The 26,880-nt window shown below is 36.2% G+C and overlaps 1 protein-coding gene across 1 annotated transcript in view; it reads left to right on the top strand.

Annotated features, from left to right (window-relative positions):
• LOC123566639 (aldehyde dehydrogenase, mitochondrial-like) overlaps window positions 1-23,174 on the top strand; it is a 61,713-nt gene extending 38,539 nt beyond the window's left edge. Inside the window, exons 7-13 of the mRNA XM_045360926.2 lie at window positions 3,090-3,203; window positions 6,184-6,286; window positions 16,911-17,095; window positions 17,693-17,857; window positions 19,438-19,595; window positions 19,857-19,971; window positions 21,053-23,174. Coding sequence (XP_045216861.2) covers window positions 3,090-3,203; window positions 6,184-6,286; window positions 16,911-17,095; window positions 17,693-17,857; window positions 19,438-19,595; window positions 19,857-19,971; window positions 21,053-21,085 — 873 coding nt within the window. The 3' untranslated portion in view covers window positions 21,086-23,174. The remainder of the gene's footprint in view (window positions 1-3,089; window positions 3,204-6,183; window positions 6,287-16,910; window positions 17,096-17,692; window positions 17,858-19,437; window positions 19,596-19,856; window positions 19,972-21,052) is intronic.
• The last annotated feature ends 3,706 nt before the right edge of the window (window positions 23,175-26,880 follow it).

The raw sequence follows: 26,880 nt of genomic DNA, 5'->3' as shown, positions 1-26,880 counted from the left end.
CTCTGCGATCTCTTGTTAGGTTAATAGGTTAAAGGTCAAGGTCAGATTGGACCAAAACGGTAGAACTTTTGTTTACAGTGAGCATATAATTTCTGTTCCTTGTGCAATTACTGAATGCATCAAGGGGGGCATTTCGTGTTCGACGAGCTCTTGTTTCTTTTCAATTGTGAATAACATTATGAACAGACTGACCAACATGTGTTTTTTTTTGTTAAATAGAAAATTCTGTTAACAACATCTTGTAGGAAAAAATGCTCTACAAAGTGGATAAGAATTTCTTTACAGTTGATATAATTCAATGTGTGTAACCTACTTTTTTGACCAATCAGAACGAGTTATTTTAAAAACAAGAGGGCCATGAAGGCCCTGTATCGCTCACCTGACCTATTGACCTAAAGATCATCAAGATATATAAATGAGGCCTCTAAAGTGTTAACTAGCTTTTCCTTTGATTTGACCCAGTGATCTAGTTTTTGACCCCACATGACCCAGATTCAAACTTGACCTAAAGATCATCAAGATTTACATTCTGACTAAGTTTTATGAAGATACAGTCATAAATATGGCCTCTAAAGGGTTAACAAGCTTTTCCTTTGATTTGACCCGGTGACCTAGTTTTTGATCCCACCTGACCCAGATTTGATCTTGACCTGTAGATCATCAAGATTAACATTCTGACCGAGTTTCATTAAGATATGGTCATAAATGTGGCCTCTAGAGTGTTAACTAGCTTTTCCTTTGATTTGACCTTGTGACCTAGTTTTTGACCCTACATGACCCATATTCAAACTGGACTTAGAGATCATCATGAGTAACATTCTGACCAAGATTCATGAAGATACAGTCATGAATGTGGCCTCTACAGTGTTAACAAGCTTTTCCTTTGATTTGACCTGGTAACCTTGTTTTTGATCCCAGATGACCCAAAATCGAACTTGTGCAAGATTTTATTAAGGGTAACATTCTGACCAAGTTTCATTAAGATTGGGCCAAAATTGTGACCTCTAGAGTGTTAACAAGCTTTTCCTTTGATTTGACCCGGTGACCTAGTTTTTGACCCCAGATGACCCAATATCGAACTTGTCCAAGATTTTATTGAGGGTAACATTCTAACCAAGTTTTATTAGGATTGGGCCAAAATTGTGACCTCTAGAGTGTTAACAAGCTTTTCCTTTGATTTGACCTGGTGACCTAGTTTTTGACCCCAGATGACCCAATATCGAACTCGTCCAAGATGTTATTGAGGGTAACATTCTGACCTAGTTTCATTAAGATTAGGCCAAAATTGTGACCTCTAGAATGTTAACAGTCAAATTGATGACGATGACGGAAGGACGATGGACACAGGGCGATCACAAAAGCTCACCTTGAGCACTTTGGTCTCAGGTGAGCTAAAAAGTGTGGTTTCTTATTCATGAAGACCAGTAACTGTTTGACTGTAGAAAAATAATTTCTGAAGAACGACTCTACATGCTGAAGAGCGTCGACTTAATGTGCATGCATACCAATGACTGCCCCTTTATCGTATTTCAAACCTGCCCGGTTAGCTCAGTAGGTAGAGCGTTGGTCTACGGATCTCAGGGTCGTGAGTTCGATCCTCGGATGGGGCGTATGTTCTCCGTGACTATTTGATAAACGACATTGTGTTTGAAATCATTAGTCCTCCACCTCTGATTCATGTGGGGAAGTTGGCAGTTACTTGCGGAGAACAGGTTTGTACTGGTACAGAATCCAGGAACACTGGTTATGTTAACTGCCCGCCGTTACATGACTGAAATACTGTTGAAAAACGGCGTTAAACCCAAAACACACAAACAAACAAATTTATCGTATTTCGAAGGTAGCCGACACATTTTTGTTACTTCGAGGTGTCAGTCAAAGGTAGGCGGAGAATCAGATACGATTTGTAAACGTCAATTAAATTAACACAACTGCAGACTCTGCAATTCTGATTGGTCAAACATAGATTTCACATCATGTCAGAAAGAGTCCATGAAGAGAATTCTTTCAATAAAAAGAAACCTTGTTCGGTCACTCCCTATTGGTTTCTTTTTCACAAAGAATTCACTTCATAAACTCTATATCCTAGATCCCAGTAGAAATCAAGATGAAAAAAACAAACAAAATGAAGTTGAGATGTCATGTGAAATGAAATGAGAGAGAAAAAGCATAAGACTGGATTATATGCTATAGGAACAAGAAAAAACTATTAACTTAAAGACACTTCCTTTTGGGACTGAGATTATAGAAATAAACTTTGATGTCCCCTATGTGCTTCCATACTATAGGTTCTACTTAAGATTCTGTTTGAAATGTTTGAAGTAGTTGTAAGATAAGAATGATTTGTGTCTGTGATATTCCCTGCTGAGTCTATTAATTTTTTTTTTCTAACTTTAAGAGTCTACAGGTATGCAGATTGATATTTTCTAATTTCAGCTTAGATTTTTCAGATTCCAGAAAATATCAAAAAGTAATATGTTTTGCTTTACATATAACCGTACTGGATGTGCACTTAATTGTTATTTCTTATTTTTAGTGCTTTTATTGCTGTTCAGGTAGCAAGAAAATGAACTCTTGGTTTCTGTAATGTGTGCTTCAAGTTAAATGGACAAACTGTCAGGTCAGGCATCTCAAGGCACTTGCCAGACTTATAATTCATGGCTGAAATGTGCTCAGCATTATGAGGGTAAAGAATAGTGGCAAGGTGCCTGGCATTGCTATTTTAAAGCACATTCCAAACTTTCATTATTTCAATTTAATTGCTGAATTGGTAACGAAAAATTTCAGGTCATTTTTAATTTCAGCCCGGAATAGGGTCACTAAAGTGTGTAGTACTACTCATATTTTATTCGAGGATATCGTCTTACAGTAGGGGCCTTTGTCTCATTATATAAGCACATATCAAACATAGTTACTTTTATTACTTATAATTTATCACTATATTTCAGGCTGGATATCTGGAGGATGTACTCTTGTTTTATTCTGGGGTATTTGAACTGTCAGCCGGGGCAGCAATCGCAAGGCACATGTCAAACTTTCAGACCTTCAAGTACTTTGATTACTGGTAAATTCATTGCTCTATATTACAGGCTGGATATCCAGAGGGTGTACTCAATGTTATTCCGGGGTACGGACCTACAGCCGGGGCAGCTATCTCAAAGCACATGGACGTACACAAAGTGGCATTCACAGGATCTACTGAAGTATGTTAACTATCAGTTATGTAGTTCAGTCTGAATAAGACATTATACATAATTCAAAACTATACACATAATCACTATAGTTAAATGTACAAATTCCCTGCGATATATTGATCACAGTTTTCGTGACATTAGGTTCTTTTTAGCTCACCTGAGCAATGCTCAGGTGAGTTTTTCTGATCGCTCGATGTCCGGCGTCCGTTGTCCGTCGTCTGTCGTCTGTCGTCTGTCAACATTTAGCTTGTGTATGCGATAGAGGCTGTATTTTTCAATTAATCTTCATGAATATTGGTCAGAATGATAACCTTGATGAAATCTAGGCCGAGTTCGAAAATGGGTCATCTCGGGTCAAAAACTAGGTCACTAGGTCAAATCAAAGAAAAACCTTGTGTATGCGATAGAGGCTGTATTTTTCATTTAATCTTCATGAATATTGGTCAGAATGATAACTTTGATGAAATCTAGGCCGAGTTCGAAAATGGGTCATCTCGGGTCAAAAACTAGGTCACTAGGTCAAATCAAAGAAAAACCTTGTGTATGCGATAGAGGTGGTATTTTTCAATTAATCTTCATGAATATTGGTCAGAATGATAACCTTGATGAAATCTAAGCCGAGTTCGAAAATGGGTCATCTCGGGTCAAAAACTAGGTCACTAGGTCAAATCAAAGAAAAACCTTGTGTATGCAATAGAGGCTGTATTTTTCAAACCTTCTTCATGAATATTGGTCAGAATGATAACCTTGATGAAATCTAGGCCAAGTTCGAAAATGGGTCATCTCGGGTCAAAAACTAGGTCACTAGGTCAAATCAAAGAAAAACCTTGTGTATGCGATAGAGGCTGTATTTTTCAATTGATCTTCATGAATTTTGGTCAGAATGATTGCCTTGATGAAATCTAGGCCGAGTTCGAAAATGGGTCATCTCGGGTCAAAAACTAGGTCACTAGGTCAAATCAAAGAAAAACCTTGTGTATGCGATAGAGGCGGTATTTTTCAATTGATCTTCATGAATTTTGGTCAGAATGATTACCTTGATGAAATCTAGGCCGAGTTCGAAAATGGGTCATCTGGGGTCAAAAACTAGGTCAATAGGTCATATCACGTAAAAACCTTGTGTATGCGATAGAGGCTGTATTTTTCAATTGATCTTCATGAATTTTGGTCAGAATGATTGCCTTGATGAAATTTAGACCAAGTTCGAAAATGGGTCATCTGGGGTCAAAAACTAGGTCACTAGGTCAAATCAAAGAAAAACCTTGTGTATGCAATAGAGGCTGTATTTTTCAACTGATCTTCATGAAATTTAGCCAGAATGATAACCTTGATAAAATCTAGGCTGTTTTCGAAAATGGGTCATCTGGGGTCAAAAACTAGGTCACTAGGTCAAATCGAAGAAAAACATTGTGTATGCAATAGAGGATGTATTTTTCAATTGATCTTCATGAAATTTGGGCAGAGTGATTGCCTTGATGAAAACTAGGTCGGTTTTGAATATGGGTTATCTGAGGTCAAAAACTAGGTCACTAGGTCAAATTAAAGAAAAATCTTGTGTATGCGATAGAGACTGTTTTTTTCAGTTGATATTTATGAAATTTGGTCAGGTTGATTGCCTTAATGAAATCTAGGTCGAATTTGAATATGGGTCATCTGAGGTCAAAAACTAGGTCACTTGGTCAAATCAAAGAAAAAACTTCTGTATGTGATAGAGGCTGTATTTTTCAGTTGATCTTCATGAATTTTGGTCAGAATGATTGCCTTGATAAAATCTAGGTCGAGTTTGAACATGGGTCATCTAGGGTCAAAAACTAGGTCATATCTAAGAAAATGCTTGTTTTATTGCAAGAGACCAATTTTTTGGTCCAATCTTAATGAAAATTGGTCAGAATATTTGTTTCCATGAAATCACTAGGTCAAACATGTTTTACACTGTTATGGAGTGTTTCTTAGGTGAGCGACCTAGGGCCATCTTGGCCCTCTTGTTAATGTTTCCACTAACTGATCCTAGTGTAAAAACATTAATATAGGGTATTGTACATGTATGAATATTAAGTTATGCATTTTATGCATGAATATTTCAGACTGCTGATATGAAAGAAGATGGGTATGATAAAATGCACAAACAAAAAATTCAGGCCAAAGTTTTTTCTACTTATTTGTTTCTAGAATGTTAGAATTTTTGTTTTATAAAATTAATTTCATTGGAAATCTATTGAATTTTACTAAGTTTATTCACAATGTTTCAGAAATAGAAATGGGAAGTGTATGAATATTACATGTATGTATAATTATAAATGTCAGAACATTTGAAAATTCTTCGTCATAAAAATTTCAGTTGTAGGATCTGAGACTTGGAAAAAAATGTACAAACACTGGCTTTTATGAGACTTTTATATGCTGCACATTTTATTACCTTTTGAAATAGACATTTAATAACAAGAATGTAATATGTCAAGGTTCCAGTTTGTTGTTTTATTGTGGACGTATATACTATCAGAAAGCAAAGACTGCTAAATATTTTCAAATAAGCAGTAATAATAGTGCTGTAAATACCTGGAACTTAGGATTCTCAACACTGTTTGAATTTGATTTACATTGATCAGACCATAAAGAGAATAGCGTTCTTGCTAAATTTCTGAAATGGACTGGTCCATCATTCAATTTGGGCAATACCATTTGTTATTCGAAGCCTTGAAGGGGTGTTCACTGAAAATTTACTGACTGAATAGCAAACAGTTGCAGACCATGATCAGCCTGCACGGTTGTCGCAAAGGCAGAATCACTTGCCGCCAGCCTGCTAAAAGTTAAACTGAACTGAATTTCCCACTGAAAAAAAAAAAATATGCAGACTGCGTTGCATAATTAATTTATTGTTAATAACCAGTCATGATGACTGAGTTGCCTATTAAACTGACAGGTTTATCGACCAAAGCTTCTATTCAAACAACTGTGTTGCAGGTTTTATTTGTTGAAATTTTAACTTTAGGTTGGTCAGATAGTTGCTGCTGATGCTGCTACGTCCAATTTGAAGAGAGTCACCCTCGAACTGGGAGGCAAAAGTCCAAATATCATCTGTGCTGATGCTGATGGTAAGCGCTTTTTGAACATTTTTTAGCTCACTTGAGTCAAAGGCTCATAGTGAGCTTTTGTGACCGCTCAATGTCTGTCGTGTGTCCATCAACATTTTCTAAAAAAATCTTCTTGAAAACCACTGGGCAGAATTACACCAAACTTCACAGGAATGATCCTTGGGTGGGCCTCTTTCAAAACTGTTCAAAGAATTGAATTCCATGCAGAACTCTGGTTGCCATGGCAACCAAAAGGAAAAACTTTAAAAATCTTCTTGTCCAAAACCGCAAGGCATAGAGCCTTGATATTTGGCATGTGACATCATCTAATGGTCCTCTATGAAGATTGTTCAAATTATGCCACTGGGGTGAAAAGACGCCCCACCCTGGGGGGTCCCAAGTTTTACATGGACTTGTATAGGAAAAAACTTTGTAAATCTTCTTGTCTGAAACCGCAAGACCTAGGTCTTTGATATTTAGTATGAAGCATTGCCTTGTGGTCCTCTACCAAGATTGTTCAAATCATTACCTTGGGGTGAAAAAAAAGAGGCAGGGGGGTCTCTAGTTTTACCTATACTTATATAGGAAAAAACTTTAAAAATCTTCTTGCCTGAAACTGCAAGGCATAGGCTTTTGATAATTGATATGTTGCATTGCATAGTGTTCCTCTACCAAAATTGTTCAAATTACGCCCCTGAGGTGAAAAGAGGCCCTGCCCTAGGGGTCCCAAGTTTAACATAGACTTACAGAGGAAAAAAAATTCAAAAATCTTCTTGTCTGAAAGTCTAAGGCCTAGGCCTTTGATATTTGGTATGTAGCATTGCCTAGTGGATCACTAACAAGATTGTTCAAATTATACCTCTGAGGAGAAAAGAGGCCCCGCCCTGGGGGTCACTTGTTATATCAGTTATATAGGAATAAATACTTCAAAAATTATCAGATCATATTTCCTAGACTGTTAAGTTATAATTACCTTATGACCCCAAGTGATTAGGGGTCACCTGACTGTGACCTACTTTCTTGTTTTTTAGCTCAACTATTCGAAGAATAAGTAGAGCTATCCTACTCACCACGGCGTCGGCGTCGGCGTCACACCCTGGTTAAGTTTTTCGTACCAGTCCACATTTTGACAAAGTCTTTTGAGATAAAGCTTTGAAACTTTCAACACTTGTTTACCATCACCATGTCCAGTTATAGGCAAGAGTACATAACTCTGTCAAGCATTTTGACTGAATTATGGCCCCTTTTGACTTAGAAATCTTGGTTAAGTTTTTCGTACCAGTTCATATTTTGACAAAGTCTTTTGAGATAAAGCTTTGAAACTTTCAACACTTGTTTACCATCACCATGTCCAGTTATAGGCAAGAGTACATAACTCTGTCAAGCATTTTGACTGAATTATGGCCCCTTTTGACTTAGAAATCTTGGTTAAGTTTTTCGTACCAGTTCATATTTTGACAAAGTCTTTTGAGATAAAGCTTTGAAACTTTCAACACTTGTTTACCATCACCATGTCCAGTTGTAGGCAAGAGTACATAACTCCATCAAGCATTTTGACTGAATTATGGCCCCTTTTTGACTTAGAAATCTTGGTTAAGTTTTTCGTACCAGTCCACATTTTGACAAAGTCTTTTGAGATAAAGCTTTGAAACTTTCAACACTTGTTTACCATCACAATATCCAGTTGTAGGCAAGAGTACATAACTCCATCAAGCATTTTGACTGAATTATGGCCCCTTTTGACTTAGAAATCTTGGTTAAGATTTTTGTACCAGTTTATATTTTGTGTAAAGTGTTTGACATATGGCTTTGAAACTTTTATATCTTGTTCAGTATAATAGTCTCTATCAATAGGCAAGAGTACGTAACTCTCTCCTCTTTTTTGGCTGAATTATGGCCCTTTTTGAACTTGGAAACTGGTTCTGTTTTGTATAAGTCCATGTTTGTCAAGACATTTGACATATGCCTTTAAACTTAAACCACTGGTTTATCATTATGATTTCCATTTTAGGCAAGAGTACTAACTCTGACAACTATTTTGACTGATTATGGCCCTTTTTGGACCTTTCAAATTTGTTCAGTTTTCTTACAAGTCAGCGTTTTTCCAAAACTATTGAACTGTGGCTTTGAAACTTTAAACACTGTTTAATCAACATGATTTCATCTGTAGGCAAGAGTACATAACTCTGTCAACTATTTGACTGAAATTATGGCCCTTTTGGACTTGGAGAAAAGTTAAAATTTTCTATAAGTCATGTTTTGCCTACTATAACTTAACATATTTGCCATCATGGTCACCATTGCCATTTAGTGCAAGACTAATCGAAATCCACAAAACGACCATTTTTGTTTATCCATTTTTTGTTTAGTCTGAAAAATCTATGGAATATTTTGACCCCATTCTTCAATCAATTCTTCGAATAGTCGAGCGCGCTGTCATCCGACAGCTCTTGTTAAGATACAGCCTTGAAATTTGGATGACATGTACAGTTATGCACACCGATTTTAAAACTGACTTTCAGTGACCATGATTGTGACCTTAACTGACCTACTTTCTTAATATTTTAGCATCAGTTTGATATTTGAAACATGTAACTCATATTACTCAGGTGAGCGATCCAGGGTCATCATGACCCTCTTGCATACATGTGATCTCCCGCGCGGGCGGGTCAAAATCCCGATTTTTTCACCTTGCTTCCCGTCTCCCGACCAAAACCATAATTCTCCTACTTTTCAAAAAAAAAAAAAAAAATCAATATTATGACTGGGTTGGTAATTACTGAGGAGTGCCAAATATGTTTACATAGTAAATCAAAGTGTCACGGACTGTTGTGTATTATACATGTTACAAAATCCCCTTCATACTTTTGCAGGGGGTATCATAATCCCCTCTGTGATTTTTACTTATTTCATTAAGTTCAAATACATCTATATACGATTTAAAAGTCTATTGCATAAAACACGTAAATACAATGCCTTTAGCAAACATAATATAATTTGGAGCACTGATATCTATATATCTATAATGAAAATCACAGAGGGGATTATGATACCCCCTACAAAAGTATGAAGGGGATTTTGTAACATCCAGTCATTTTTCAGTGGAGGGGATTTTGATCAAGGGGATTTTGATATACACTCGTTTGACACACATGTAGCCGGAGGTTGCTGGCTAGCTGGAGTTGTTTTTCACAGGTGAATTTTGATAACATGATTGTTTGTTTTGATAAGGGATTAGACAAGCAGGGCCTTTGCCAATTAGGCTCCATTTTTTTACCAATATGAAGCAAAAAAACTCCCAGTCAGAAGAAATAATTCCTAGCTGAAATAATTTTTTGATTATTCGAAGAAAAGTTTTGTTCAGTAATAAAATCGCATAAATAATTGTTGGAAAAACCAACCCATTACTATTTTTAGAACATGAATGTTACTTCCCCTTATGCAGTTACCCCATTTTTAGCCCACCATCATCAGATGGTGGGCTATTCAAATCACTCTGCGTCCGTGGTCTGTCGTCCTTCCGTCCGTCCGTCCGTCATTCCGTCCGTCCGTCCTTCCGTTAACAATTTCTCGTTATCGCATCTCCTCAGAAACTACCAGGGGGATTTTGACCAAACTTTGTCAGAATGATGTATTGGTACCCTAGTTATGTCCCCCTGAAAATCAGACTGGTTCAACAATTTTTGAATGAGTTATGGCCCTTTGTTTATTTCTATAATTTACATAGATTTATATAGGGAAAAACTTTGAAAATCTTCTTGTCCAAAACCACAGAGCCTAGGGCTTTAATATTTGATATGAAGCATCATCTAGTGGTCCTCTACCAAGATGATTCAAATTATTTCCCTGGGGTCTAATATGGCCCCGCCCCGGGGGTCACATGGTTTATATAGACTTGTATAGGGAAAAACTTTGAAAAACCTCTTGTTCAAAACCACAGGGCCTAGGGCTTTGATATTTTATATGTGACATCATCTAGTGGTCTTCTACTAAGATTGTTCAAATTATCCCCCTAGGGTCAAATATGGCACCGCCCCGGGGGTCACATGGTTTACATAGACTTATATAGGGAAAAAACTTTGAAAATCTTCTTGTCAATAACCTACAACATTCAGATTTGGACCACATGTATGGTTTTGAGTGGCAAGATGAACCTTGACATGAGTTGACCTTGATTTTGACCTAGTGACCTACTTCCACATTTATGTAGCTACAGCCTTCAAATTTGGACCACATGCATAGTTTTGTGTTCTGAAATGAAATTTGACCTTTACATTGACCTGGTGACCTACTTTCACATTTCTCAAGCTACAGCCTTCAAATTTGGACCACCTGCATAGTTTTGTGTACCGAAACAAACTTTGACCTTTACATTGACCTAGTGACCTACTTTCACATTTTTGAAGGTACAGGCTTCAAATTTGGACCACATGCATAGTTCTGTGTTCCGAAATAAAATTTGACCTTGTTTTTGACCTGGTGACCTACTTTCACATTTCTGTAGCTACAGGCTTCAAATTTAGACCACATGCATAGGATTGTGTACCGAAGCAAACTTTGACCTTGACATTGACCTAGTGACCTACTTTCACATTTTAGAAGGTACAGGCTTTAAATTTGGACCACGTGCATAGGTTTGTGTTCTGAAGTGTAATTTGACCTTGATTTTGGCCTAGTTACCTACTTTCACATTTCTCAAGCTACAGCCTTCAAATTTGGACCACTTGCATAGTTTTGTGTACCGAAATAAACTTTGACCTTAAGATTGACCTAGTGACCTACTTTCAAATTTTTCAAACTACAGCCTTCAAACTTGAAGCACATGCATAGTTTTGTGTACAAAGAACTTTGTCCTTGAAATTGATCTAGTGACCTACTTTCACATTTCTCAAGCTACAGCTTTCGAATTTGGACCACATGCACAGTGTTGTGTATGGAAATGAAATTTGACCTTGAGCTAGTCATTAAGTCTTGAAATTTGGAACACTCAAAAATGGCACATTGGTGGGCGCCAAGATCACTCTGTGATCTCTTGTCTTCCAATGTTTACCAAATTAATTTGCTCCAAAAATCGATCTTATTTTATTGAAAATTGGATGAAAACATACACTCATTTATTTGATAACATCAATCTACATTATTTTGGTAAGGGTAAATACATGTTGATGCATTTCTGTTTTTTGTTTTGCATAACAAAATCATTAATGATCAAAAAAGTGGGTGGGGTAAGGAGTTTACATAATTTATGAGTTGTGTTCTGATTAATGTAGAGCTTCGTTGTTTTTTTTCCAGTCCTGGAGTAGAATAATGTTAATGCATGTTCACCACCATTTCAGACCTAAAGTGAGACTTTGTTTCAACAAATTTAATCTGTTAAGAAAGTTTAAAGTTAGAACAAGAGGGAGTGCTCAACTTTTCACAGTGATTGGCTCTGAGTTAAAGCTTTGCCAGTAAACGGGGCATAGTACCTGTAGTCAGTAGCTTTGAATGTAACAGAGATATATTGAATATTATTTAAAACTAACCAAAAAATGTAAGTAAAAAGGTGGCATAACTCTAAATACATTAAAATTCATATCAAGAGTTATGAGGATTGTTTCTACTGGGGTAGACTTATGCGTTATTGTATGGCCTAAAATGTTGGATTTTGTCTCAAAGTTATGTGTCCGCGCGCTTAATTTATGTCAATAAAAAACCTCCAGTTTTGAAACCCCAACTCCAGCTGAAAAATGGCAAACCTCCAGTTTTGGGATTCTGAACTTATCACATGTATGCCTCTTGTTTAACCCTTACCCTACTAAATTTCTATAATTTACTTGTCCATCTTCAATTTGGACAGTACTATTAACTGTTAAGAAGGGTGCATACCAAAAAGGTACTAACTTTCGTAGTGTTAATATTATATCAGATACTGTATTTGTAATATGTTAAATTGTTCATAGTGGGTTAGTATTATGTCAAAAAGTTCATAATCTTGAATATCATAATATTTCAGATAGTTTATAGCGGTAAATTTTATAGGTGGGCCGGTGGTCTAGTGGTAACACGCTTGACTGCCAATCCAGAGGTCCGGGGTTAGAATCCCGGTCCAGGAACTGGAAATTTCTGAGATGCTCTTGAGTGTCTCCCACCTGACTAAGAGGCCTGTACTGTTCTTCCCAGGAAAGACGGCTTCGCGTGTATCAGTGCTATACAACGGGCACGTTAAAGAACCAGACTGACTATTTGCAAAGAGCTAGCTAAGTTAGCCGGACAGGATCTCACTCCGTCCCTCTGGTCAGATTGCTCTGTGTCTGTACTAGTAGAGGATGAATTTCGCGCCCTGTGTGGCTGCGTTTGCTATATGTAAAGCTCCTTTGAACGTGTTTATCATTAAAGGGGGCTATATAAATCTGGTATAATAATAATAATATCATAATTTGTAAAATAAAATAAAGCAGTTGTAAGCTGTTCTAATTAACCATAAGGGTAGGTAGGTTGGAAAAAAATTTTTTAGGGGGAATTTTTTTTTATTAAGGGAGACTTTTCGGAGTTGATTTCTAACATCACTGGCCATGTTTAAAGCATAAAGTTGAATAAAATATTCACCAAGGCCATAAAAACATTTAGGGTCGGGCCAAAAATTTAGGGTAGATTAGGATACCGGAAACAAAGTTTTTTTTTTTTAAGATTACAAATAAGATATTTAGATGGATTTTAAGGTCACATGAAATGCATGCCTGGCAGGTGTATGTCGGGAGAGGGGCACATACTGTGACACTCCTTCCCTTCACATTCACACACAAATTACTTAGTTTTTATTACATGAAAACATGCAGTGAACATGATTATTGTTGCAAATCTTCTGCCCTTGAAATGTTTTCTGTTTGTGCAAATTTGACAGATTATCTGGTTTAATATTTAAAGGGGCATTCCTCATTACATATTTCATAATATCAAAGGTTTAAGTTTAGAGGTGAAATTATAAGTAAGTGCCCCAGGGGGTCTACCTTGAGATGTACATTCAGTTATACATAAGCTACACCAAAATACATTTTTTTTAACCTTTAACCTGCTTAATTTCTAAAATGAACTGGCCCATCTTTCAGTTTGGGCAACACCACTTATTTTTTCAAGGGGTGTTTACTGAAAATTTACTGACTGACTGAACAGCGAACAGTGCAGACCATGATCAGCCTGCATGGATGTGCAGACTGATATTATTCTGCACTGGATGCAAAGGCAGAATCACTTGCCGCCAGCAGGCTAAAGGTTAAATATCAGTTATCTACTATGTTAAAAGCTTAATAAAATGTTTTTTTCTGCATATCTAACAGCTAGACTACACATTCAAGTTATCTATAAATGAATATTTCCTAGAACACTGTAATTTACTTTGTTTGTTATTTACTTATTTTTTGCCATTTTTTACTAAACAAATGTAAAAATTGGACAGAAATCAGGAGGTAGGCCCCTTTAAAATTTTAATTCATGTAACATCCAAAAACTGGATGAATATTTGATCATACTAAACACTAATTTGCATAAGTCACAGTAACTGTTATGTAAATAACTCTATAAATTTTATCACCTGCTGCAACCTTGACACTTTATTTGGTTCAGTTTGGAGGTCAGCAATGTATTTGTACTTTTAATAATAGTACGTTCCTTTAGGTAGTGTTATTCAGTATGATAGTGGTTCTTACCTAAATAAGTGAGTGAGTGAGTTGGGTTTTACGGCGAATCGACACAAAATGGTCATATATCACCGAGACTTACCTAAATAAGGCAAGGGAAGGCAAGGGAAATTTTACTGATTTCCCTGATCGGCAGACTGGTCAAATATTAACTCTCGAACATTAAAATCTTACTATAGATACTAAAAGCTATTTTTGCATAAATACATAGTATAGGAAAAGGACAAAATAGATATTATCATTAAATTCAACCTTGAAATGACATAGAAATGGGACAAACATTTTCTTCCTGATTACATGTATTTGAGCACAGTGTATAATAATCATAAATATGACCTTGTGTGACACTTCAAACGTAATTGTTTAGTATTATATTGTATCAAGTTTTCTTTCCGGCAGTTTCAGTATTTGTACTTGATGATAATTAACAATTACATAGAAAAGAGAAAGATATGAACAGAAATTAATAAATCTAATTTTGAATATATTAAGATATTATCGATATTAATTATGTCTCCCCCCCCCATGGGGGAGACATATTGTTTTTGCCCTGCCCGTCCGTACGTCACACTTCTTTTCCGATCAATAAGTGGAGAACCATTTCACTTAGAACCTTCAAACTTCATAGGGTGGCAGGGCTTATGGTGTAGACAACCCCTATTGTTTTGCAGGCTACTCCATCGAAGGTCAAGGTCACAGGACCCTGAATATAGAAAACTATTTCCAACCAATAGCTTGAGAACCACTTCACCCAGGATGTTGAAACTTCATGCAATAATTAGAAATTCAGAGCGGATGACCCCTATTGAATTCGGGGTTACTCCATCAAAGGTCAAGGTCATAGGGGCCTAAACATTGAAAACCATTTCCGATCAATAATTTGAGAACCACTTGACACAGGATGTTGAAACTTCATATGATGATTGGACATGCAGAGCGGATGACCCCTATTGAATTTTGGGTCACTTCATCAAAGGTCAAGGATGCAGAGGCCTAAACCTTAAAAAAACAAGAGGGCCATGATGGCCCTATATCGCTCACCTGTTATCATTGCACTTGAGGACAAGAAGGTCCTCAGAAAAAATATCTAAGTCCAAAGGACAGGAACAACAAAGGGAAGGAATTAGACCAAAAAGAAAAAAAATCTTACAAGGTATAGATATGTTAAAATACACCTAAAATTTGGAGGTACCATCCATGTTGTACCACAGAAAACTGGTCTCGTGTTTTCCCTACGGCCAATAATAAAGAAGTTACTAAAATAAGCTATTTATAGTAACGTAAAAGGGAAGTAATTAAAAAAAAAAAAAATATTGTAAGTGGACAAAAGAAGGATCTGCCAAATAAATCTGTTGACATAAATGAAATTTCAGATCAGTATCTTCATAAGTTATGGAGATATAACAATTTAAATTTGAAATAAAGGGAGGTAATTTGATATAAAATCAGTCCATAATTATCTACCCTGATTGTCTCAGTCCAACTAATAACAATAATGAAATTTCAAATAAGTCCTGTAAGTACTTACTGATATAAATCCATTTTGATTACAATCAGGGGAGGTAATCAGATATAAAATAACTCTGGAACATATGATTGGATCTGATTTGTCATGGAATCCAAGATTTATTGTTGTTGAAGATGTTTTGGAAGTTTGTATCAAATAAAACCATAAATGAAGTCTCTATATGGCTGCAAAAGCCAAAATAGCCAATTTTGGACCTTTAAGGGGCCATAATTCTGGAACCCAAGACGGAATCTGGCGATTTGAAGAAAGGAAACAAGATCTTGTGGTGATACAAGTTGTGTGCAAGTTTGGTTAAAATCAAATCATAAATGAAGCTGCAATCGTGCAGACAAGGTCAAAATAGCTAATTTTGGCCCTTTCGGGGGCCATAACTCTGGAACCCATTATGGGATTTGGCCGGTTCAATGATAGTCCAGTCCATTTTAGAAATTTAGCAAGGTAAAGATTAAACCAGGGGACCTGTTTTGATATACGAATGATATGATTACCTTAAATGAAGGTATAATGGTAGACAGTCTAATGAATTTCCTGATCACTATTCTGTCTCATCAATTTGTGGCTACACATCTGAAAGATGTCCAAAAGTTTTAGAATGATATAAGGAAGCCATATAGTGTAAACAAGGGTTAGGAGGAGTGCCCAGGTATCTGGGTATCTGTGTGGGCAGGAGGGGTTGAGGGTTGGTGGTACCAGAATACAAAATTAGTACCTTGTACCTGACCTAAACAATGATGAAATATGTTGTTGTCATGTAAATTTGATTTCCAAGTAGATAATGTTTACCTCCCTTTGTGATGATTACCAGTAAGCTCACATGAACAGAGACCTGGGACGTTCAGTACACCAGTAAAAAGCTTCGAAACTGTTTTTGTTTCAGCAGATGGCTTGATTATGCTTTTAGAAAAGAAAGTATCCCAACTGTTTACAATTTATTATAATATATTGTTGTTTTTAGGCATTCAATCTATTATCAAGTGCCTTCAGGGTTTTTAACAAGGTGGTCAGGGTAAAATTTTCTACCTGCCATACCACATGTAGACTATGAAAAACATTTAGCAGTTATAACTTCATTAAAAATAGTTGGATTGTAATTCTTTTTCTGTGCACACATCTTTAATACTATACTATAATAACTTCCTTGTTGTGGTGTAGAGGCCTCCATAGCAAAATTGTTAAAGTTGATGATTTTGAAACACTTGCCTGGCACCTGATCGAGTGTTGGTTTCAAACTTCACTTTGGGTGTAGAATTTTTCATGTAAGGAAGCCATCCAGCTTACAAATGGTTGTAGGTTCTACCCAGGTGCCACTCATGCCGGCAACAATGCATAGAGGGGACCCTGGGGTCTTTTCCACCATCAAAAGATGTAAAAGTAAAAACAAAAATGATCAAGGTGAAAGACTATTGTCCAGCTTTGTAATACAAGCATTTTTTACTTACAGTTGACATGGCTGTAGAGCAGGCCCATTTCGGACTGTTTTTCAACATGGGACAGTGCTGCACTGCAGGGTCAAGGACATACATCCATGAGAGCATCTACGATAAGTTTGTTGAGAAGAGCATGGAAAGAGCATTGAAAAGATCAGTTGGGAACCCCTTCGATTCCAAGAATGAGCAAGGACCACAGGTAGGGTTGTTCTACTAGGGTAAGATGGATATTTTAAAAATCTAGACACCCTTTAATCCTTTCATTTATGAAAGTTTTACAACCTCCTACACCATTTCAATGATTTAGTTTTGTTAATTTGTTTTTGAACAACCATTTTGGAAAGAAGCACGTATTCTGTGATTTCATAGTTAAGTCAGTCCACAAAATTAAATCCCAACAAATGAAGAAAATTCCTGTTCATTTTATTGTTGAATGTTGGAATTCACAAAATCATATCCCCCACTAAATAGTAGTTTCTGCCAAAACCTCAGAATTTACAGTTGAAAAAAACCTGTATAGTTCCAATTGCACAAACTGATTTAGATGTTGTAATTTTTCACATCACGTTTATTTTGCAGCTTGATAGTTTTAGACAACAATTATATTTTTGGGGTTTAATAGAAAAATGTTGTAACTCTTATTAAATAAAGAAAGAGTGTGACGGTTTCCAGTTCAGTCCACAATTTGTGTTGTCAAGAATTCACATTTGGTAACTTGATATACTGTTGGAGATAAAACATATTAGTAAAAACTAAATTATTGAGAATATTACCTACTCTACATTTATTGAATTAGATTGATGAGGAACAGATGAACAAGATATTGGCACTGATTAATAGTGGTAAGCAAGAGGGTGCCACCTTGATGGCTGGGGGTAAACGTGCTGGGGACAAGGGATATTTTATTGAGCCAACTGTATTTAAAGATGTCAGTGACAACATGACCATTGCCAGAGAAGAGGTATGTATAGTTTAGGTTAAAACAGAAATGATATAATGATTGATCTACTATTTCTGTAACAGGATTTTTTGTTGATTTCAACTTAGAAATAAAACAGTACCATTTTGATGAAAGCCAAAGGTAATAATGCATTTTAAAAAAAAAACAAAAAAAACAACAACATATTGTCAGTGGTTAGTTTTAGATTTATGTATGAAAACAGGTAAGGTTTGTAAATTCCAGTCATATTCATGCTTAACAAATAATCAAGTGGGCAGGAATTGAACTGCTAGGATGTTAGCCACAGTGGTTAAATATCTAAGCATCTGAACAATGGACCATGGTAAATTAGACAACCAACCACAAGAAGATCATGATTGTTTCATTCTTACATGTTCCTTGAATTATTTGGATAAGAATTATGCTGGGCTTCATTTAACCGAGTAACAATGCACTGGACGTCATGCGACAATTTGACGTCATAATTGACATCATAATTCTCTTTCACCAGTCCGGGTTTCAACCATAATGTTAATCACAGAATATATAGAGTCTGAACTTCATTTTGTTTAACTGGCAATCAAATTGAGGAATTTTAGATCTATCTGGTAATTTGTTATGAATCTTTCTGGATATTTATGTCTCCCACACCATTGTGGTGGAAGACATATTGATTTACCCCTGTCTGTGTGTGTGTGTTTGTCCTTGTGTCTGTCTGTCACAAATCTTGTCTGCGCTCTCAGTGGAACATTTCTCATCCAATCTTCACCAAACTTGAACAAAATGTGTTTGCCAATAAGTCCTTAGCCAAGTTCGATAACTAGCCAAATCGGCACTACAAAATTATGGCCCTTGAATTACCGAAAATACTGATGCCAGTGATACAGGTCTTGGTGTAAGGTTGACTCAGATGCATAATGGAGAAAAAAGCCAGTCTAGATGATTAGGCAGTTATGGGAGACATGCGCTTTTCTCAAAAGCAGCTCTAGTTATAGGTTTAAATACTAAAGAACACTTTGGCCTACAGTTGTCAAACTTGATTATTACCTGTGCTCTGTAGATAAACCTTATTGTGTTGGGTGTCAGTTGGTTAAAGGGCAAGGTCTTAGTGATCTCAGTACTGAAAATGGGACAGGCCATTGTCAGGGGTATACACGTTTTACAAACTGCTCTTGTTCAAAATTATGGGACAGAATTGTTCCACAAAAATATTTTTTGCCAAAACTTCAATTATTAAAGATACCAGTGATATTTAAAAAGTTCCTAAAGTTCCATTCAGAAGGACCTTGCAAAAAAGCTGAAATTTACAGATTTGGTATATCAAACAGTAGGTCACATTTCTGCATAATGTGGACTTAGTACATAAGCATTATAAATAACCAAATGAATATAAGTAAAGGTTATAGATCAGTTATTAACCTTCTAATGAAATTAAGTTTTGCGCTGTAATAATGGTAGTATGTAACCTGACATATTAAACAATAAGTGAGTCAAAAGTTTGAAAATCTCTGGTTGATGATTTGACGTTTCGACTTGTTAAGCTATAATAATAATTAGAAAATACAAAAATGATTATCAGCTTTACATTTTCTTGATTTTAGATTTTCGGACCTGTCCAACAGTTAATGAAATTCAAGACAATTGATGAGGTCATTGAGCGCAGTAATATTAACAAGTACGGACTTGCTGCTGCAGTCGTAACAAATGATCTCAACACAGCTCTACAAGTTGCAAACAGTGTTAGAGCAGGAACTGTCTGGTAAGAATTAACGCTAGGTCATACACTAAAAAATTCTGTGAAATCATTTATTTTCAAGTTTTTGGCCTAAATCTTTATTTTGTGACCATATGAATTTGTTGATTTGAACTTTTGAATATAAAATGAATGTAGATTTATTTTGTTCACTGGGATTTCATTTTGTGGATTGACTCAAGCATTGCACCATGGGTCTTTATTTGTGAGTAAGAACTTCTGAAATATTCTGAGAAATGAACGCTTAGATTCTTGTGTTTATTTCAGGGTGAATTGTTACGATGTGTTTGATAGTTGTGCTCCATTTGGTGGTTACAACATGTCCGGTAATGGAAGAGAACTGGGAGAATACGGACTTGAGGCCTACACAGAAGTTAAACATGTAAGTGTAAAATTTGAGATTGTCCTCCGTTTATTTAGAAAATTTAAGTCTGTCCCCTGTTTATTTCGAAAATTTAAGAATGTCCTATGTTTATTTAAAAAATTTAAGGCTGTCCCCTGTTTATACAGAGAATTTTAGACTCCTTTAAAAAAAAAAACAGTCTAAGATGGTAATCTGTTTATTAATAGAATTAAAGTTTCTTCTGGTGATAGGATTTAAGATGGTTCTCTATAGAATTTAAGACTGTCCTTTGTTCATTTATAGAATTTAAGACTTACCCTGTTTATTTACAGAAATTTGGACTGTCTAATTAAGACATTAGCATCTGAAACTTTTTGCCTAAATATCTGAACTTTCCATATATAACGTTGCTTTCAAAGAACGCTTATTGTACCGCGAGAATGCATTATTATCGGAGGATCTTCCTTGCCATAGCTACACTGTGTAACACATGTGAAACAATAGCAAATATAACATTATTTTTTTTCACAAGTTTTTTCATTTTTTTTGTTCATTCATGAACAGACTCAATCAAATCAAGTCTGCTATTATTCTTCTTGGTTGCATTTCTAGCTTCCAAAGGATCTTTTTACAGATTTTATTGATATAGATCTAATAACCTTTTTGTTAGATTACAAATTTCACTTTTTTTTCTGATTTATTTTACCTAGGTATGTATGTAAGGACTATTTTTCTATCATTCAGGGGCAATTTTAACTGGTCTATTCATACCGTAAATCCTTGCAGCTCAAAACTTTTACTTCAGAAGCTCATATTAGGTTAACCTTTAGCCTGCTGGTGGCAAGTGATTCTGCCTTTGCAACTAGTGCAGACCAAGATCAGCCTGCACACTGCGCATGCTTATCATGGGTCTGCACTGTTCACTGTTCAGTCAGTAAACTTTCAGTGAACATCCCTTCGAATAATAAATGGTACTGCTCAAATTGAATGATAGACCAACCCATTTCAGAAAGTTAACATAGTAAAGGTTAAAGTTTTAAATTAATATTTAGTTGATCATAGTTTTATTCAATTTGAAGAAAGTTGTATATTAAACAAGTATTTATTGTTTGTATTCCAGGTGGTTATCAAGGTCCCTCCAAAGAATTCATAAAAGGGAATACCAGAATCAGTCCCTTAAAGTGAAAAAAACAAAACATTTAAACTGAAAGTGCACAAATATACAAAAAAAATCAACAACAAGAAAAACATGAAATTTCTGCAACAGTCCGCACTGAAATGTGATACAGGTGTGAGAAATCTGTATCCATAGAAATGCTTTCAGTATAAAGATTAACAATTGTAAAGACGAATGTAATATATGTTACATGTAACCTGTATACTGATATTCTGTATCCTATCCCCAGGAGCTGTAAGCTTCATTCTATACAATCCTAACTTCAACTATTAAAATGTTAGATATTCATTATTAAGGTAGTTGTGCACATTTGTTACACCAGACGTTTTGTCTTGGTGTTAATTCATTTGGATAACCTAGAATTAAACATTTGGTACGATATACAGAAACATAAAATATGCATCAGATAAGTAAAAGTGTTAATGAGTAAATAAATATAATAACTATAATAATAATATACATTGTAGAATTCCTTCTGCAAATTTCAACAAAAACTGGTTTTTTCCAAAGACTGCCATCACAAAAGTATGTTTGAGTTTTGTTTTGTTTTCAAACCAGTCTGGTAAAATATCAATTGGGATGTTCAAAAAATTTGGATTAAATAAAATTTTGTATTGCAGAAAAAAAGTTTAATCTGAATGTGCAGAACCACCTTAAGGTGTCAGTCTTGTAATGTGCATGTGTTTTTTTTTTTTTTAAATGTCTCATACATTATAGACCGGTCACGTTAGTAGACTCTGTTATCTTAATGATTTGCAAGAATTAAAAATCATTCTGGAAAAATAGCTCCAGAAATTGTCATGAAATACACTCGTTACAGTATATGTAGTTATAAAATGCAATTTAAGTTGTGTATTGCAACACTAAATTAGATGAAGTTTATTATTTGATGCAGGCACAGGTGTCTGTTTTCAGGAAGTTCAAAGCTAAAAAAAGACATGTATGATCAACATTAATGCTGACCTTAAACTTACCTATGTTTTATTTGATATCATTGATTTATTATTTAAAAAAAGGGAACAAGTTTTTGATAATTATTTATTACTGTTGTTTTTTTTTTCATACATATATATTGATCAGCTTTCTGTTACGTTTCGAATATTTTGTCTTTTTTATCGTTAAATTTTCAAAAATTTTAATTGTAAAAAAGGATGAGACAAAACTGCACTGACATTTTTCAGTCGAAGCCTTATTAAAAAGTCTTTTTGTGTGCAACTTGTTTACCTTAATTGTGCAGTTGCTTTTTTTTATTTTGGCATGTTCGAAATTTTGAATTTCATATTAAGCTTATAATTAAAAAGTAATAAAACACAGAAAATGCATGTTTTAATTGATTTGAAATGGATGCAGAGGTTTATGGTAAAACTCAGGACTGTCTCAATAATTTTGAATACACCAGCATTATTTCGATTCAAGTATATTTTACATGTTAAATAATAGATCAAAATATACAGTTAAGATATTGCTAGGTCCCTGTGAGTAGGTCAATGTGAAACGGACTTCAGCTCTGCTTGTTTAATAAACATGATTCATCATTAGAGTTAGTCATTAGTGTACGATATAAATATATTTGAGCCGTGCCATGAGAAAACCAACATAGTGGCTTTGCGACCAGCATGGATCCAGACCAGCCTGCGCATCCGCGCATTCTGGTCAGGATCCATGCTGTTCGCTAACAGTTTCTCCAATTCCAATAGGCTTTAAAAGCGAACAGCATGGAGCCTGACCAGACTGCGCGGACGCGCAGGCTGGTCTGGATCCATGCTGGTCGCAAACCCGCTATGTTGGTTTTGTCATGGCACGGCTCATTTTATATTCCCATTCTTTTACAAGGGTAAACAAAACCATACTTGGGTACATCTTTTCCAGGTTTAAACATTACATTTTGTAAAATTTTGTTTGCTTATTTGCTATCACACACTTATCTAGGTCTTTCTAGATTTTGTTATCTACGTAGTATGTTAACTTAGTGCTTTTGCATCATGTTGTCTACCTAAATATAAACATTTTAGTAATCAGGGTGTCTAACTGTAATGTCTCATGTAATAAATATGTATACATCAAGGATGATTTTCACTGTTTTATTATGTCTCCCCCCTCTAGGGGAGACGTATTGTATTTGCCCTGTCCGTCCGTCTGTACATTACACCAGTTCTGATCAATAACTGGAGAACCATTTGACCTAGAACCTTCAAACTTAGTAGGATGGCAGGACTTATGGAGTAGACGATCCCTATTTTTTGGGGGGTCAAAGGTCAAGGTCATAGGGGTCTGAACATGGAAAACGATTTCCGATCAATAACTTGAGAACCACTTGACCCAGAATGTTGAAACTTCATAGGATGATTGGTCATGCAGAGTAGATTACCCCTATTGATTTTGGGGTCACTGCGTTAAAGGTCAAGGTCGCGGGGACCCGAACAAGGAAAACCATTTTCGGTCAATAACTTGAGAACCACTTGACCAAGAATGTTGAAACTTCATAGGATGATTGGACATGCAGAGTAGATGACCCCTGTTGATTTTGGGGTCACTCAGTTAAAGTTCAAGGTCACAGGGGTCTGAACATGGAAAACCATTTCCGGTCAGTAACTTGAGAACCACTTGACCCAGACTGTTGACACTTCATAGGATGATTGGACATGCAGAGTAGATGACCCCTATTAATTTTGGGGTCACTGCATTAAAGGTCAAGGTCACAGGGGCCCAAACAAGGAAAACCATTTCCGGTCAGTAACTTGAGAACCACTTGACCCAGAATGTTGAAACTTCATAGGATGATTGGTCATGCAGAGTAGATGACCCCTATTGATTTTGGGGCCACTATTAAAGGTCAAGGTCACTGGGGCCTGAATATGAAAAACCATTTCCGATCAATAACTTGAGAACCACATGACCCAGAATGTTGAAACTTCATAGGACGATTGGTCATGCAGAGATGACCCCTATTGATTTTGGGGTCACTCCGTTAAAGGTCAAGGTCGCAGTGGACAGAAAATGGAAATCCATTTCTGGTTTATAACTTCAGAACCATTTGATCTAGAACCTTCAAACTTCATAGGGAGATAGGAATAACAGAGTAGGTGACCCCTGTTGTTTTTGAGGGTCACTTCGTCAAAGGTCAAGGTCACAGGGGACTGAACATAGAAAACTCTTTCCAATCAATAGCTTGAGAACCACTTGACCCAGAATGTTGAAACTTAATAGGATAATTGGACATGCAGAGTAAATGACCCAAATGATTTTGGGGTCACTTGATCAAAGGTCAAGGTCACAGCAGCCCGAACATGGAAAACCGTATCCAATTCATAACTTTTTGAGAACCACTAGGCCCAGAATGCTGAAACTTAGTGGGATGATTGGACATGCCAAATAGGTGATCCCTATTGCAGCCAACCATCAGTGTCTCTTTGATTTTGGCTCTTCTCCCCTATTGACTTCTTGCATATACGACTTTGCAGTGGGGGGAGACATGCGCTTTTTTACAAAAGCATCTTCTAGTTTGTTATATTTTCTGGTCCGTTGGGACCATGGTGTCAATCAATACATATTCAGTAGAATTCCACTTAAGCTGGTGCTAGGGGACACGAAAGGTTACCTCTCGGGAACTGACTCGGTCATACAAAGTCTGCCATTACTTGCTAAGGTGCATTCTATGCTTCCAAAGGGTCTTCTAATAGAAATTTATTTTATATTGTATACTTTACCAAACAAGAGTATTAGTAGCTATCACACAGTAGAAAAGCAGTGTCAGTAAATAACAAATATTGGACAAAATCCCACTCTGACAAAATCCTGCCAACCAATAAGAACTAAGCAGCTTGACTTTTGTTGCACAAAACTTGAGGGGGCACAGTCACAAGAAATTAATACATTTTTTGAAAAATACACATGCACCTGAAATGTCACATCCAACACCAGGTCAGTGTTGATGCCACTCTCTTTGACACCTTGAAGGTGGAGATAGGTCAGTGTTTAATGAAATGTCACATCCAACACCAGGTCAGTGTTGATGCCACTCTCTTTGACACCTTAAAGGTGGAGATAGGTCAGTGTTTAATGCCACTCTCTGTGACACTGACCTTGAAGGTGGAGATAGGTCAGTGTTTGATGCCACTCTCTGTGACACTGACCTTGATGGTGGAGATAGGTCAGTGTCTGATGCCACTCCCTGTGACACTGACCTTGGAGGAGGAGACAGGTCAGTGTTGATGCCACTCTGTGACACTGACCTTGGAAGTGGAGACAGGTCAGTGTTGATGCCACTCTCTGCGGCACTGACCTTGGAGATGGAGACAGGTCAGTTGATGCCACTCTCTGCGGTACTGACCTTGGAGGTGGAGACAGGTCAGTGTTGATGCCACTCTCTGCGACACTGACCTTGGAGGTGGAGACAGGTCAGTGTTGATGCCACTCTCTGCGACATTGACCTTGGAGGTGGAGACAGGTCAGTGTTGATGCCACTCTCGCGGCACTGACCTTGGAGGTGACCTAACTTGTGCGACCCTTTCCTCTCTATGGTAAGATCTGTGTTAAGTTTCATTCAAATTCTTCCATATAATTAACCCTTTCCCACATCGATACGTTTATCACCGTATCTATTGATTACCAAACAGAAACGTATTGACCCGTGTCTATCGATTACCCGATAGAAACGTATATTAGCGAGTATCGGCCATTTGAACAGAAACGTCTATCCCCGTATCTCATAATCGCTTTATTTTCATTCTTTTCCTAAAGAAAAGAATTCCGGATGTTTACTAACACAAAATATGGGATTTCGTCATCAATATTTGCGTAAAATATCATGTGGTTACTATTTAAATTTATCGAGTACTTTGCAAAAATAGACACTGGGGTTTTTTCCTACATGTGCACGACGCTACGTCATGGAAAATTACTGTGAAAACTACCTGCAACTGGCCGGTTCGCAAGACTTTCCTCGCTCTAAAAATAACAACCATTTAACATCTAAGTATTTTTAAATGTGTTAGGTCATGAAGGTCACGCGTGATACATGCGGATTTCCCCTAAACAACAATTTTCAAATGTGTATCGATGCTTGGAATTTATGCCTTAATACGGGAAGTGTTAATCAAACAGAAGGACCAGACTTCCAAAATTTTATGACACCCCAAGAGTTAATTGCAGCGGAAGTCACCCGTGATGTACCGACGTTTGCTCAGCAAAATATTACGTAATATTATCTAAAAATATTTTTAATTTTAGCACAAGAATACTCTAGTCGGTTACGAGTCTCGATGTCAGCGATCTTTTTGCACTTTCAGAAATTTTAAGATCCGTTATTTATGTAGTGTTATTCAGTTTGATGGTTGTTGTTTTTTATATAAATACTTACCGATTCCAATTCGGAAGATGAGTCTATTAACTATAAATCAAACTTTCAAACATCAAAATGAAATTGTATATGAATTTCAATGTGAAAGTAATCCAAAACAGAATTTTACGCCTAAAAATATATTTCCCTTACTTTAACACTTTATATCTTCGAAACTCGAAGAGAAACTACAATGAATTTTGTATCATCGGAAAGAGAATTTAAATTGCTATAAACTTTATATTGACAAAAATAATGTCAAACTTACAGAAAATATTAAAATAATGATATTTTTAACATAGGTGTGTGTTATCACAAAATAATGCCAACACCTCTGTTCAGATAAGACAGTCACGCTTATCAGCCATATACCAATTATTGATTATTGATTATCACTTATCAGTGTTATTTAAAGGAGGTTACTTTGGCCTCT

Source organism: Mercenaria mercenaria, chromosome 8, assembly GCF_021730395.1.
Source record: "Mercenaria mercenaria strain notata chromosome 8, MADL_Memer_1, whole genome shotgun sequence".
Classification (NCBI taxonomy): domain Eukaryota; kingdom Metazoa; phylum Mollusca; class Bivalvia; order Venerida; family Veneridae; genus Mercenaria; species Mercenaria mercenaria.
The sequence above is the reverse complement of the archived record's forward strand: the minus strand, read 5'-3'. Positions and strand labels throughout refer to the sequence as shown.